The following is a 15,866-nucleotide window of genomic DNA, read 5'->3' on the forward strand; positions in this document are numbered from 1 at the left end:
GGGTCCGAGGATCAAGAAGCAAGGAGTCACAAAGTCAAGGGTCCGAGGGTCAGGAAGCAAGGAGTCACGAAGTCAAGGGTCCGAGGGTCAGGAAGCAGGGAGTCACGAAGTCAAGGGTCCGAGGGTCAGGAAGCAGGGAGTCATGAAGTCAAGGGTCCGAGGGTCAGGAAGCAAGGAGTCACGAAGTCAAGGGTCCGAGGGTCAGGAAGCAAGGAGTCACGAAGTCAAGGGTCCGAGGGTCAGGAAGCAAGGAGTCACGAAGTCAAGGGTCCGAGGGTCAGGAAGCAGGGAGTCATGAAGTCAAGGGTCCGAGGATCAAGAAGCAAGGAGTCACAAAGTCAAGGGTCCGAGGGTCAGGAAGCAAGGAGTCATGAAGTCAAGGGTCCGGGAACAAGAAGCAAGGAGTCACGAAGTCAAGGGTCCGAGGGTCAGGAAGCAAGGAGTCACAAAGTCAAGGGTCTGGGAACAAGAAGCAAGGAGTCACAAAGTCAAGGGTCCGAGGGTCAGGAAGCAGGGAGTCACAAAGTCAAGGGTCCAAGGGTCAGGAAGCAAGGAGTCATGAAGTCAAGGGTCCGGGAACAAGAAGCAAGGAGTCACGAAGTCAAGGGTCCGAGGGTCAGGAAGCAAGGAGTCACAAAGTCAAGGGTCTGGGAACAAGAAGCAAGGAGTCACAAAGTCAAGGGTCCGGGGACAAGAAGCAAGGAGTCACAAAGTCAAGGGTCCGAGGGTCAGGAAGCAAGGAGTCACAAAGTCAAGGGTCTGGGAACAAGAAGCAAGGAGTCACAAAGTCAAGGGTCCGAGGGTCAGGAAGGAAGGAGTCACAAAGTCAAGGGTCCGAGGGTCAGGAAGGAAGGAGTCACAAAGTTAAGGGTCCAAGAATCAGGAAGGAAGGAGTTATGAAGTCAAGGGTCCAAGGATCAGGAAGGAAGGAGTCACAAAGTCAAGGGTCCGAGGATCAGGAAGGAAGGAGTCACGAAATCAAGGGTCCGAGGATCAAGAAGCAAGGAGTTATGAAGTCAAGGGTCCGAGGATCAGGAAGGAAGGAGTCACAAAGTCAAGGGTCCGAGGATCAGGAAGGAAGGAGTCATGAAGTCAAGGGTCCGGGAACAAGAAGCAAGGAGTCACGAAGTCAAGGGTCCGAGGGTCAGGAAGCAGGGAGTCAAGGAGCCAAACACAGCAAGGCAGGAAGCGTGTTGCTGTGGCAAAGAGCCAAAGGGAAATGCTGACCTTATATCCCTTCCCGGCTCTTGCCACCAGGTGCAGCAAGTTACCAATCGGCCTCACCTGTGCGGCCACCTCTTGCCTCTCCGAAACAAACTTAGGAAGGCCCCAGTCCTGCAAAGTCCTACTGGCCACAGAACCTGGCTCCTGCATGCATTCCTGACAAGGAATTTCTGTGGGCTGGAGGCTGTACGGTTGCCATATTGTCCTGTGTTTCCAAGGCACATCCTCTTTTTCATGAGCAGCCTCGTCATAGCAATCCACAGTTAAAACTAGAAGTTGGCAAGTGTGTCCTAATTTTCTGCTCTTTGAGATATGGGAACCCCCTAGCCAAGGACGTTCGCCATCCTCTTTCCTCCCCTCTGCATTCTCTCATGTCTTACAGAGTGTGGATTCATGGATTTTGGTTGTCCTGGTTGTCTGTTGTGGTTTACTGTAATTTTTTTGTGTTATTGGGTATGGTCACCCTGGCCTTTTTTTGTCTCAGGCATGGTTCCTAGTTAGATCTTGGATGGATTCTGCCCCAGAAGTGGAGGCAGAAGACTTTGAAAGGCCCATCTGGTCTGGTGGGGGAGAAGATATCCCATGTGCAGTGTCCTCCAGCCATCTCTTCTTACAGAAGTTTGCGGTCAACGGGCAATTTACATTTTTCTTCCATTAGTGATCTGCTTGGCTGGGTGCCCAAAGAACAAACATTTTAATATTTTAAGACTAGCATGGTTGTCTTAAGAGAGAGAGCGGTTGGGCCAAGTACCAGGAAGATGCTGGTTGCTGCAAGCAGAATATTCACAGAGTTTCAAGGAACCAGCCAAATCTTTTAAATATTTATTTATTGAGTGAGTGAGACTATTATAGTAAATTGAAGAAATAGAAAACAAAAAAAAAATAGAATATAAAACATTTTTAAAAACAGCCTTTTCTCAAGGTGTCTTGTGAACTTAAGTTATTTTCAGAGTGCAAAAAAAAATACCAGAACATTAGTTAAACAAAGATTATTTAATTTCACAGTAAAGGGTTTCTTTAATTCTATATATCTATATATATATATCTATATATATATATATGTAATGTTTAGGTTCCTGTGTCTCAAAACTCCTCCTTGCAAGCCATCAACGACGTCCTCTCATCACTTCAGGATTTTTCTCCACCTGGAAGAACGTGACCTGGGTGGAATATGTTTTGGCGGCAGCGAGAAAAACACCCTTGTGGGAGACCGCGGGGGCTCCGGTGAGAGTTTTACCAGCACCGTAGAGTTTGTGATGCGAGCCCCGTAATGCCCTGCCCAGAACTGTGTGTCCACTCCTTTGTGCCAGAGCTGGACGTAGCGAACACCGGGGCCGTAACTCCTGAACACGTAGGACACCTACAGAGGCAGAGAAAGGAGCAAAAAGTCAAGGAGAAGCAACCCTTGGGAAGCAGATCACCTTAGAAAGCTTGCCACACGTTTCTTGTTTCCTGCATCTTTTTTTGCTTTAATTAAAGCCTTGCAGCGCTTCCTCCCAAGGCAACGTTGACCAATGTTGCTCTCTGTACAGCCGGTCTTCCTCTGTTAAGAGATTTTTTCTTTTTTTTTTAATATAATATTTTATTAATTTTCACAACAAAGAAATTATAAAACAATAGAAAAAAAGCATAAGGAGAAAATTCAAAAATACAAAAACACTACAATACAAAAATACAAACAATTATCATAGAATAGAAAAAATAGAAAAACATAAAAAACCCCTTTTTTCTTTTATCCACTTTAATCAACTTATTGTCCTGACTTCCTCACGCCTCCCTTTTTTGTATTCCACTTAAAAATTAATTCAGCAAATTCATACCTTATTGGTTAAACCTTACTTATTTTTCCTCATATATTTTAACTTCGAACTTTCATCTCTGTTAAGAGATTTTTTCATGGCGATACATGCATGGTCACACCAGTGTGTGGGCTGTTTAACAGGTAGTTTGTTTGTTTTATTTATTTATTAAATTTTGACATAAATATATTTCACAAACGTACAAAAGACAAAATGAAAAAGAAAAAACAGAAAAAAAAGAAAAAAAGAGAGAGAAAAAAAGAAAAACACGAAAAACATACAACTTTAAATGACATTAATCGACTTCCCTTTATCTCGATTTCGGAAAATATTATCTTGTTTATCTATCTGCTGTGTCTATTCCTTAATAAAACTTTTTACGTAGTAAGTGTTATCTCATGCCTACTGTGAATTCTGTAAGTACATATAAATTTCTGATCAACATTTTGATTTTCCCCTTGTCTCTATTTCCATATATATCCTAAATTTATCCCATTCATTGTTAAATTTTGCACTTCTTTGATTTCTTATTTTCTGTGTCAAGGCTGTTTAACAGGTAGTTTGGATGAAGCCTTGGATTTCAAACAGTTTTGCAAGAGCAGGATTAAACAGTAAAAACTATTGTTGGTGTCTTTGCGGATAAGAGCGCATCGCGATACAGAAGGCTACCTTTGGAGTACATGATCGCCCTTATGTTTTGACGTAGTAATTTGCTTGTCCATTTTACTTGTGTTCAGCATCCACGTACACTCTGTACGAGCAATCTGAGTGCTAAGGTTTAGTGTTAAAACTAAGGGTACGTGGACACTCTTGAGGCGTTTTATCGCCTTGCAGATGGTTGTAGCGTTTAACAGACTACACGAGGCTGCAAAGCAATCAGTGGAGGCTCCCGTTCCTGAAAGGGATGCGAATTTGCCCGTTCTGTCTCCTTCAATGTTCCCATTTAAAATTACAAGATAATAACGCCAAGATCATGGGTTTGTTCCCTGTGCCCTATAAAGTAGCCACACTTCGGGGGGAGTGGTAAACCTGGCAAGAAATGGAGCAGGAATTCAGAATAAGTCTGTTTTAAGGAGCAATTGTTGTATCACCCAGTTTTAACTGAATGCTCTGACTTTATTATAATTAGCTCCAAAGTAATCTTACCTGACACTTGTATTTAGACTTTTGCTGTTTTGACAAATGAGGCAGCTATGCCTCTTTAGAGCACAATTAACTCCCCCCCCCCCCCAGATTTTGGCTTTGCATCTGCATTTGGATCAGGACTATTCCCGTGCAGCCTTTTGGCACCTACAATCTTTAATCCCAAAAGGAAGGAAAATAGGCCTCGGATAGCAAAGAACACCTTTTGATACTGGGCGTCGTTCCACTGCGGAATGGGATCCGGATTAGCGTTGAATTCGGCGATTACTGACCAATCCGCTGCCAGGAGCTCCACACGGATTTTGTATCTGCAGCCGCAGTCTTCCCGGGCACCCCACCTGAAAGGGATGGCAGAGAGGATGGGGTATAGCCAAGGCAGCGAAAGGAATGGAGCGTACCTGAAGGAGCGTCTCCACCACCATAGTTCTACGCAGACACTCAGGTCCAGCTCTGAGGGCCTTCTGGCGGTTCCCTCCCTGCAAGAAGCCAAGTTACAGGGAACCAGGCAGAGGGCCTTCTCGGTGGTGGCGCCCGCCCTGTGGAACACCCTCCCACCAGATGTCAAAGAGAAAAACAACTACCAGACTTTTAGAAGACATCTGAAGGCAGCCCTGTTTAGGGAAGCTTTTAATGTTTGATGTATTACTGTATTTTAATATTTGGTTGGAAGCCGCCCAGAGTGGCTGGGGAAGCCCAGCCAGATGGGCGGGGTATAAATATATTAATAATAATAATAATAATAATAATAATAATAATAATAATAATAATAATAATAATAATGTAGGCTAATTCTCAGGAGATCAAAAGAAGAGTAGAGCTCACCAGTCACAGATAATAACATCAGGTTGGCAGGTATCCATTAGCTCCTCCGGAAAACCTTCTTTCAGCAAATCAATCATCTGTGATTTTACACACCACCTGGGCAGCGTGGGGGACAACAAAGACATTAATGCTATGTTTACAGCCCTTTGGGGTCCTTGCGTCTTCCAGAAAGACAGCATCATTACAGAAACACAAAGCAGCTGAGACTTTGTGACCCGTAAGGTCACATAGGCAAGGAAAAGTGGCAACTCAGAGAGGAGAAACTGGCCGTGCCGCCAGCTGCAGTTAAAAAGGATGTCCCAGGCCACAGGGAAATGGAGCTGCCAAAAGAACTGGGATTGTGACGTCTCCCACATTGACTCACACGTATGATGAGGCAAAACAAGTCTGGGCCTCTGCGCCTTCCACATGCTGTCTGTTCTCTTCCACTCTCCACCCATTCCCTCCATGCTGGATCACCCAGTGTTGAAACTGTTCTGTGGGCACAATAACGGATATCAGTGGGGATGTTGTTTTCACATGCAAAGTGCGAGGGCTCATCCGCACTAATTTCCTCCGCACTTTCTAGGTCCATTCTTTCTTGGATGCTGTCCGTTTTTGTTTCCTCCCCCTGCTGCTTTCCCCACAAAGAAACACTCTTGGCAACCCGTGGAAGACCTGAATCGCCGTTTGTTCCGATTCAGCATTAAAGAGCGGACCTTCCTGGGGAACGTAGCAGTGCAAAACAAACAGACAGAACGGCTTGGAAACAAACCGGGGAAACGCAGAATTGTGCCTAGAAAGCTTGGAGTAAAAAGTAAATGTGAATGAGCCCCAAGTTGACATAGGAATGTAAGAATGGGTGTCATAGGAATGCAGACTGGATTATTGTAACTCGCTCTACGTGGGGCTACCTTTGAGACTGACCCAGAAACTCCAGCGGGTGCAGAATGCCGCGGCGAGACTCCTTACAGGGTCCTCGCTGCGAGATCACATTCACCCAGTGCTATACCAGCTGCACTGGCTCCCAGTGGAGTACAGGATCAGGTTCAAGGTGCTGGTTTTAACCTTTAAAGCCCTCTACGGCCTAGGACCCTCGTACCTACGGGACCGCCTCTCCTGGTATGTCCCACGAAGGACCTTATGGTCTTCAAATAAAAACATCCTGAAGGTCCCGGGCCACAGAGAGGTTAGGCTGGCCTCCACCAGAGCCAGGGCTTTTTCGGCTGTGGCTCCAATCTGGTGGAACGCTCTGTCCCAAGAGACTAGGGCCCTACGGGACTTGACATCTTTCCGCAGGGCCTGCAAGACAGAGCTGTTCCACCAGGCCTTTGGTCAGGGCGCAGCCTGACTCCCTCCTCTGGCAATCTTCACAGAACTTTAGCCTAATGGTTGCCATCAATTTGAGTTGAATTAATTTTAATGAAATGATTTTAGAATGTTGTATTATTATTTTATTGTTGTTAGCCGCCCTGAGCCCGGCTTCGGCTGGGGAGGGCGGGATATAAATAATTTTTATTATTATTATTATTATTAAGAGCCTGGCCACTGGATCAGGCCCATCTAATCCAGCATCCATGAGTACAATGCACCACCAGTACTCAGAGCCATAATGCTTCTGCCTGGGGAGGACAAGATGTGGACATCATGGCTTAATAGCTGTTTTTAGCTCCTGCTTTGGAAAGCGTTGCGAATTGCCTCTGGGAATGTGCAGAGTACGTTTCTTCACACCACAGTCCCAACAGTGTCTCTGATTAGAGTGCAAGCATTGGAAGCGACAAGTTCTGGACTTTAGACTCCCTGGCACCCACCTGCCTGACCCACCAGCTCCCTCACCTGTCCCACAGGGATTCTTGATCAGGTTCCTCCCAAAGGGCCGCAGGACCCCGACTCGGCGGCAGTCCATTCGGGGGCATCGTTGGGCAGCTTCAACGGCATCGTGCATGCTTGGGTCCCTCTCCCACTGAAGTTTCCAGACGGTGGGTCTGTCAATTAGGTCCCTCCATCTGCAGCACACCAGGCGGCAGCGGGTCACCAGGGTCCGGGCAGGCACCCAGCTCAGGATCAGCTCCAGCAGTTCCTCGGGCAACGGGTTCAAATCCACCAGGCACTGGATTTCCGTTCCGTCTGTGGATGTGCTCTTGCTTTTAACAAGTCCCATGTCTGGTCTCTCACTGCGGTCAAGTTTCGGAAATAAAAGTTGAAGAGGTTTTAAACTAAAATACCTTGGGACGGAGGCCTGTCAATCTCCCCCATCCTCCCGGGAGTGGTGTTACCCTGGAAAGGAAAAAAACCCGAGGCTGCTTTCTTGCTGCGATAATTAAGAGTGAACTGGAGTACAGACAACAAATTCAAGCTTGGTTCTGCCACCCGCCCAGAAGCAAAGTGATGCCTGCTTGTTTGTTTTCTTGCAGAAACCAGGTTTCTCTACCTTTTCCATGGCAGGGATAATCCTGGCTCTTTGCACCCCGAGGAGCAGGCAGCCCTCTCCCTTCTGCGTGCCCAGGGACCACTCCTTCCGCAAAAACAAACCGCGCCTGGAGGAAGAGCAGTGGAAAGGAAGCGAAGCCGGCCCGACCCGGTTCCCGTGTAGACAGGATAAGCCAATCAGCTGCCGGGGAACAGAAAGGGGGCGGACCTTCGAGCGCAAGAGCAAAGCTGGCGGGGATTGGCGAAAGGGAGGTTGATTGGCGTTCGCCGCGCCCGTCATTTCCGATCACGGGCCATGGAACGTCAAGCGGCAGGCAGGAATTCAACCGGTGCAGCTTCCTCCTGCGCCACGCGCTGGGAAAATGCAAACTTTGGAAGCCGCCCGCACCACTAAAATAACCATTCGCTCCAAACCAAGGAGAGCATTAAAACAAGGCAGTGTTGTTGTTTAGTCGCTTTTTTATTTCAAAAAAGGAAAAGGTCTGTTAAGCCAGTGTTTTTCAACCTTTTTTGGGCAAAGGCACACTTGTTTCATGAAAAAAATCACGAGGCACAGCACCTTTAGAAAATAGTAAAAAAATTAACTCTGTGCCTATATTGACTATATATAAAGTAATTATCTTGAATAGGAATCAAATAAACACAAAGAAAGTATTTTATAATTACTTTATTATGAAATAGTAAGTACTATTTCAGAACTATAAGTACTATAAGTACTATAAACAGAAATATGAAAAATTATAAAATGCTTTATTTTTAAATCTTTCGAATTTTTCAATTTTTCCCACGGCACACCAGGCAACATCTCGTGGCACACTAGTGTGCCGCGGAACAGTGGTTGAAAAACACTGTGTTAAGCGTATTGAGTTGCGCAGCAATGGGCCCCAGTTCAGTCTACCTTACAGGGTGACTTCCAGGATATATACACCATACATATGTTGTCTGAAAGACCTGGTAACTGAGGGATAACCCAGGTGGCAGCTTGTGTCTGTGTAAACTGGGACCCTAAAACGGAAAAGCATAGTCTTAATCAGTGGTCAGCAAACGTTTTCAGCAGGCAGCTGTCCCTCAGACCTTCTGGTGGGCCGGACTATTTTTTTTGTGGGGGGGGGATGAATGAATTCCCATGCCCCACAAATAACCCAGAGATGCATTTTAAATAAAAAGACACATTCTACTCATGTAAAAACACGCTGATTCCCGGACTATCCACGGGCCAGATTTAAAAGGGGATTGGGCTGGATCTGGCCCCCGGGCCTTAGTTTGCCTACCCATGGTCTTAATCAAGCCAGTTAGTTTCCCGGCCCAATTCAAAATGCTGTTTTTGACCTATAAAGCCTTAAAGGACTCACAATTCCTCGAGGATCGCTTCTCTCCATACCCAGACCCCAAGATCATCTTCTGTTGCCCTCGGAGGGTGGCAACACAAGAACAGGGCCTCCTCTGCAGTGGCTCCCTGTCTTTGGAACGCTCTCCCCAGGGAGGTTTGCCTGGCGCCTTCATTCCATTCCTTTAGGCTCCAGATGAAAACGTGCCTCTTCAACCAGGCCTTGGGGGTGCATATAGTGTGGTGCTTTATAGTGCCTCGGCCTGTTTCTTCCTTAGCCCAATGCAGCTTGCTCAGACCAGCAGCAGCTCCTCTGGAGCCCAGGCAGATACCCTGCTCATTCGCTCCCAGATCCTTTTAACTTGGCTTGGGCGTCTTCTGTATGCAACACAGGTGTCCTGATACAGACCTCTGGAAACCTCTCCTAGGCTGCCAGTGCTGGGAGAACTCTTGTGCTTAGAAATGAGTGTCTCTGAACATGTGCAGATTGACAGAGAGTAGCCACAACCTGAGACTCCTCTCCTGTACACCCTCTTCTTCCTGCACATGACCAGTATTGAAGGCCTTGGCTGTGCTTCCTGCACTGCAGGGGGTCAGACTAGATGAGCGTCGGTGTCCCTTTCAACTCTGCCATTCTATTTCCCTCCCTATGCAAGTCGCCTCTTCGTTTTTTGAAAACTAAGTGCCTGAAGGGAGACAGCATCTGAGGCACTGCCCCCTCACCTCATAGGGGGCAGCGAACCAGTCAGCAAAGAGGATCAGCACCTCATACGCAGGTCTGAGAGAATAACAAAGGGCGTACCACCCAAGAGGTATTCTCAAGAGTTTGCTAGTTCAGCTGTTGCATGTATTGCTATTGTTGACAACTCAAGCCAGGTTAAGGGTATGTCTAAGTCAGAGACAAAGACACAACAGGGAGTTGCTAAGCGTAACACTACATTCCCTAGCCAAGGTAATGCAGAAGCACTCGTCCCTTGGAAAACAGACAACCAGAGAGTTACATTGGTGAAACCAGTGGCGGGTAGTTCCAAGGGTGGAACTGAAACAACAGGGGATTGTTATATGTATAACAACTGTTTGTTTTCTTCTCTGGATCAAGCTTTGTCCGCAGCTAACAATGATCCATATGGGGGAGGAAACATCACCGCTGCAGACAGCCAGATTGTTGACACCACATAATGCGCTTTTCTCAGAAAGAAGTATTTCCCAGGATGTTCACAGGCTGGATAAGTCTTTGTGAAGAGTGTAACTTGAAACCTTCTGTTTGCGCATGTTCAGGAAGTTTGTCAGACTTGCTGGAAGAACTGAACTGAAAGGACGTGTTTTTCTCTAGTGCTGTAATGTCAGAAATAAACATCATGTAAATAGATTTCTGACTTCTGAAGCAGGAGGGAGAGGTTGTGCATTTTACCCACGCTTGGGAAAATGTCGCCTATCAAAATCTCCCTGGTCTGTCTGGATATCAGCCAGAGGAGGTTACCGGTAAGCAAGCTCCGAGGACAGTGAGAGGGCCCAGTCTCTATGGAGGGGGCTTGCAAACTAACATAAAGCACAATGCAGGCAAGCCGATATTCAACAGGGGCAGCTTCCCCAAATATATGAAGGGATGGGGAAAGGCTGCCGAAATCCTGCCTGTTGCCCCCTCCCACTGGTACAGAAAAAAGGGCAATTAAAAGCACAAATATACTTTCACAGGCCTTGGAGATAGATGCAGTCGTGGATGCTGTAGCTGAGATTCCTGCATTGCAGGGCTTCGGACTACATGACCCCTGGCTTACTTTCCAACTCTACAATTCTATGATTTTACGGTTCAATTAAGCCCAAATGTGGAGGAGACTGTCAGGTCTCCAGAATATCGTGGGTGTTTTCCATCTTGACGGCTGAATCACTTTCTCTTCTGCTTCTATTTACACCCCTGGGCTCTATAAAAAGAAAATGAAGCGATGCTATCACTTTGAATGTTATTTTCCTTGTAAGCTGAAAAGCGGTAATTGTACCCAGACATGGCTTAGTTCGAGAACAGATTATAACACGTCCTTTAAAAAGAAGGGTGGGGAGTTTAGCTCAACCCACCTGTTAGTGTGATCAGAGCAATCCTATCAGAAAGACTTTTTCCTGGCTGGGTGGCTGGCCCCTGATGTGTGACCCATCCATAAATGTTTATTGCTGATTATTTGCCCATTTGATTAATTCAGCCCCCAAAAGCAACTGTCAACGCCTTCTGTGCAGCAAAGAATACTGTAATTGAATGTAACCCTTCTTAGTTATTTTTAATGTTATAATAACACCCCCCCCCCCATGATGAACATAGCTTTTACAATAGGAGGGTGGGATACAAATACTCATATATATGTATGTGTGTGTGTGTGTGTGTGCGCGCGCGCGTGTGCGTATACCTAAGCCAGTGACCTTCACCTGGCCATATCTTGTGGCAGGGAGTTCCACACATCTATTCCTAGCCCTGGGGAGAAATGCTAAATGTCCCTGTTCCTGGACCCAGTAGATGCACTGGATGACCCAGAACTATAATAATAATAATAATAATAATAATAATAATAATAATAATAATAATAATAATTTATTATTTATACCCCGCCCATCTGGCTGGGTTTCCCCAACCATTCTGGGCGGCTTCCAACAAAACACTAAAATACAATAATAGAGATTGGTACATTTTCCCTTCTACTTTGGAGCGAAGGAGAAAAAGGAAGTCCAGCCCCCCAGGCAGAGAAGAAGCCCTGCCGGAGCTGAACTGAAGCCAGGAGGCCGGAGGATGGAAGAGGCGCAGGGACAGAGTGGGTCCTAACAAGACTAGGACGGAAGACGGCCCCGTCCCCTGTTGGTCTTTGGCCGGGAGGCATGGGGGCTCCAATCCAACCCCCACCACCTTGACCGGACGAAGGAACTCCTACATTGCAGGGGGTTGGACTAGATGACCCATGGAGCCCTTTCTTCCCACTCTGCAATCTGATGGGTCTGCGGAAAGAGGGTGAAAGGGCTCCTGCACGCCTTCCACAGTTCTGGCTAAGGAGGATTTTAGCAGGGATCAGAAGGCTCTCCGCGCCCCCTCCCCGATATCTTTTTTAAAAAAGGGGAGATATAAGGTAAATTTTGGGCATTTCCACTCTGATCCACTATTGCTTGGTTCTACTGCCTTGTCTCCTGAGAAATCTCTATGTGGGACAAGAAGCTACAGTTAGAACTGGATATGGAGCAACTGATTGGTTCAAAATTGGGGAAGGAGTACGGTAAGGCTGTATATTGTCTCCCTGCTTATTTAGCTTATATGCAGAATTCATCATGCGAAAGGCTGGGCTGGATGAATCTCAAGCCGGAATTAAGATTGCCGGAAGAAATATCAACAACCTCAGATATGCAGATGACACAAGCTTGATGGCAGAAAGTGAGGAGGAATTAAATAATCTTTTAATAAGGGTGAAAGAGGAGAGCACAAAATATGTTCTGAAGCTCAACATCAAAAAAACGAAGATCTTGGCCACTGGGCCCATCACCTCCTGGCAAATAGAAGGGGAAGATATGGAGGCAGATGGGTTCTTGGGTTCCATGATCACTGCAGATGGTGACAGCATTCACGAAATTAAAAGAGGCCTGCTTCTTGGGAGAAAGGCAATGGCAAACCTAGACAGCATCTTAAAAAGCAGAGACATCACCTTGCCAACAAAGGTTCGTATAGTTAAAGCTCTGGTTTTCCCAGTAGTGATGTATGGAAGTGAGAGCTGGACCATCAAGAAGGCTGATGGATGCTTTTGAATTCTGGTGCTGGAGGAGACTCTTGAGAGTCCCATGGACTGCAAGAAAATCAAACCTCTCCATTCTGAAGGAAATCAGCCCTGAGTGCTCACTGGAAGGACAGATCCTGAAGCTGAGGCTCCAAGACTTTGGCCACCTCATGAGAAGAGAAGACTCCCTGGAAAAGACCCTGATGTTGGGAAAGATGGAGGGCACAAGGAGAAGGGGATGACAGAGGACGAGATGGTGGGACAGTGTTCTCGAAGCTACCAGCATAAGTTTGACCAAACTGCGGGAGGCAGTGGAAGACAGGAGTGCCTGGTGTGCTCTGGTCCAGGGGGTCACGAAGAGGCGGACACAACTAAATGACTAAACAACAACAATTTATGGACCTAATAGGTCCACACACAAAACAAAACACTGTTGCTGTACATTATGTAGGTTTCATTTCTATCTTTTTATCTTATATTTTGGAAATGTACATCCAGTGTTTTGTTTTGTTTTTAAAGATATTTATTAAGATTTTATAAACAGAAAAAAGTTACAGAATGAAAAAGAGAAAAAATAAAAATAGAAAAAGTACAAAAATACAAATGAAACATACAAAATAAAAAAGCACAATTAAAAACAAATCAATCTTTTCATGTCTTAAGGTTCATTTACTTATTTTCCTGACTTCCTCACGCCTCCCTTTTTTGTATTCCAGTTTAAATGGTAATTCAGCAAATCCTTCATATTCTTTTCAGTGTTTTTTTTTTCCTTTTAATTTTTTTGGGGGGCCCCCAAGAGAGTGGAGACCTAAGCTAGAGCTTATTTAGCTTGCACATAAATCCGGTACTAGCCCCCCCAAAAGAGGACGTGTCCGGGATTTCCCGGGCGCTGCGCAAAGAAGCCCCCCTTTCTTTCCTCTGCCTCCCCAAAAGATGCAAAGCGAGACCCAGCGACCGCAGCTGCTGTCACCTTCCATTTCTGGGGCGGGGAGGGAGACGGGGTCCGGTGCTGCCCAATCGCAGGCCCTCGCGGGCCGGGCCAGCCGTGCTCCTCCTCCTGCATCGCAGGGGGGGTTGGACTAGATGATGCTTGGAGATCCCTTCCAACTCCTCTGGCTCTCCGCTACCCCTCAATGGAGAGCGCCAAAGGCTGCGCAAAGAACCAGGAAATCCGGTGCGCGGAGGGAAGCGCATAGCGACCCGCTCTCTTCGGGGTGGGAGGATCTTTTCCCAGAGTCCAGAGAGCAGGAGGAGATCAGCCCCGGGCTTCCTTGCGATCGGAGGGAGCTGCTGCTCGCCTTTACTCTCCTCCAGCGCGCAGAGGCGTCGGGAACAGGTCAGTGCTGGCATGCGCTCTGCACACGCTCAGGAACGCCACCCCGTCCGAATTTGCGGCTTGATTTCCAGAAAGGAGAGGTGCCGGGGCTCAAGGCTGCCTGGGGAAGGTGGGGTTGGGGGAGATCCCATGTCTTCTGTTCCGTACGCTCCCAGATTTAGCATGCTAACCCCGGGATACTGTGGGCTTCGGGGCTTTCGTATGGGGTCGCCTAATAATAATAATATATTTATACCCTGCCCATCTGGTTGGGTTTCCCCAGCCACTCTGGGCGCCTTCCAACAGAATATCAAAATACAGCAATCTATTAAACATTAAAAGCTTCCCTAAACAGGGCTGCCTGTTTAGATGTCTTCTAAAAGCCTTCTATCTGAGATGCTGGAGTGCTGCTGCCAGTCAGTGTAGAGCAGCCTTCCTCAGTCTGGGGCGGATGGGAGTTGTGCGCTAAAACGTCCAGGGGGCACCAGGTTGGGGAAGGCCGCTGTAGACACGCCTGAGCCAGATGGGCCAGTGGTCTGATGCTAGGGCATCTCATGGCGTGTGTGTTTGTTCGGTTGGCGAGCTTAGTTCCCCAATTGCGCTAATGTAAGATACACAGAAGGGACTTGCTGATCAGAAGGTCGCCGGTTCGAATCCCCACAACTGGGTGAGCTCCCATTGCTCGGTCCCTGCTCCTGCCAACCTAGCAGTTCGAAAGCACGTCAAAGTGCAAGTAGATAAATAGGTACCACTCCGGCGGGAAGGTAAATGGCATTTTCGTGCGCTGCTCTGGTTCGCCAGAAGCGGCTTAGTCCTGCTGGCCACATGACCCGGAAGCTGTATGCCGGCTCCCTCGGCCAGTAAAGCGAGATGAACGCTGCAACCCCAGAGTCGGTCACGACTGGACCTAATGGTCAGGGGTCCCTTTACCTTTAAGATACACAATGACCCAAGTCTATTTTGGGGTGCACACACCCCAGTTTCTTCCTTGTGGTGGGACAAAGGTAGCACACTTGAGAGTGTCTTGCGCCCCAAAGTGTAACTGGGGCCGGAACAATGCCAGGACATCTTGTTGGGGTCTGGGGATATTATCTGGGGTGGCTCATATCCTCTTTTTGAGGGTGTAAAATTGAATCCTCAGTTCCTTATTCCTTAGTCAGTGTATTGCACCTTGCCTTTTGAGCTTTTGACCAGAGAGAAAGCTGTCCCTGGAAAGTGGCAGTCTCCTAATTGTTTATGTGTTTCCTATCTTGGGGTGCAGGGATAAGTAAACCTGGATTCCTTACTCAGTCTGTTCCTTCTAATCTGCATCCAATAAGGGAATAAGATGCGGTGAGGGCAATTAATTTGGGGTTTAGACACATCATACCTGTTCCACATTTGTGAGAAATCCATCTTCCATTGTGGTGGCAACTCAGAATTTGGAACTCCTTGTGTATTTACCACTTGCTAAAAACATTTTTGTTCAGGCTAGATATGTAAAATGTGGGCATGTGTTTTAATCTGGTATTAGTTTCTCGTGGGTCTTAATTTCTTTTGAAAAGGTCTAGTTACTAGTTGTTTTAAACTGTTTTTATTGACAATTTTATCGTTTAATTCTCTCTATATAAAACAAATAAATGTTCACAAACTGGAACCAGGGACCAACATTAATATAGCCTTTCAGAGAACACTTGACTCTTAGAAGAGGTCCCTGCCCCAAAGAGCTTAAATAGTAATTAAAAAACCCCACAGCTGGAGAGATAACAAGGAGAAACCAGGAAGGCATTCTGTGATGATCTGACTTACAGGAAATGGGTCACCTGGTCTCCTCCCAGTCATTATCTGGTTGGTAAACATTTTCTAGGTGCTGCATTCACTTTAATGGCACCCTCAGCCTAGATTGGCTTTTCCCAATGGTTGGACTTCCCCCTGATTTAAATTTGGACTCTCCCTTAATAACCGAAAACCCCGCCCTGTGCTATCTTTATGAGTCAGTGTTTCGGTGTGCACTGACCAATCGTCTTGGATCCCTGATACATGCAGAGACATAATGGGCACCCTCCTCTCAAGCTGCGCATTTCTGTTGCGTTCCTGCCTCAGGAGGA

The 15,866-nt window shown here is 46.8% G+C and overlaps 2 protein-coding genes across 5 annotated transcripts in view; one reads left to right on the forward strand and one right to left on the reverse strand.

Annotated features, from left to right (window-relative positions):
* Positions 1-2,266: 2,266 nt before the first annotated feature.
* On the reverse strand, positions 2,267-15,099 carry FBXO27 (F-box protein 27). 3 transcript variants are annotated; one of them, XM_083754188.1, is made up of 6 exons: positions 15,066-15,099; positions 6,804-7,244; positions 5,353-5,464; positions 4,989-5,084; positions 4,369-4,504; positions 2,267-2,584 (listed from the first exon to the last, which is right to left on the reverse strand). In XM_083754188.1, exons 2-6 carry the CDS (start codon positions 7,126-7,128, stop codon positions 2,348-2,350), a joined length of 906 nt encoding a protein of 301 aa, XP_083610314.1. In that variant the 5' UTR covers positions 7,129-7,244; positions 15,066-15,099; the 3' UTR covers positions 2,267-2,347. The 3 variants fall into 3 exon arrangements, with proteins under 3 accessions (XP_083610314.1, XP_083610316.1, XP_083610315.1); XM_083754190.1 differs by lacking the exon at positions 15,066-15,099 and adding an exon at positions 8,296-8,317; XM_083754189.1 differs by lacking the exon at positions 15,066-15,099 and adding an exon at positions 7,399-7,799.
* The window catches only part of ACP7 (acid phosphatase 7, tartrate resistant (putative)), a 28,339-nt gene continuing 26,134 nt past the window's right edge, over positions 13,662-15,866 (forward strand). The window contains exon 1 of one of the 2 annotated variants that reach the window (XM_083754065.1): positions 13,662-13,800. The gene's annotated coding sequence lies outside the window, so the exon portion shown is untranslated. Of the gene's footprint in view, positions 13,881-15,866 lie in introns of both variants that reach the window. The other variant, XM_083754066.1, reaches the window with a different exon arrangement.

The sequence above is a fragment of the Podarcis gaigeae genome, assembly GCF_964106915.1.
Source record: "Podarcis gaigeae genome assembly, chromosome: 8".
Taxonomy (NCBI): Eukaryota; Metazoa; Chordata; class Lepidosauria; order Squamata; family Lacertidae; genus Podarcis; species Podarcis gaigeae.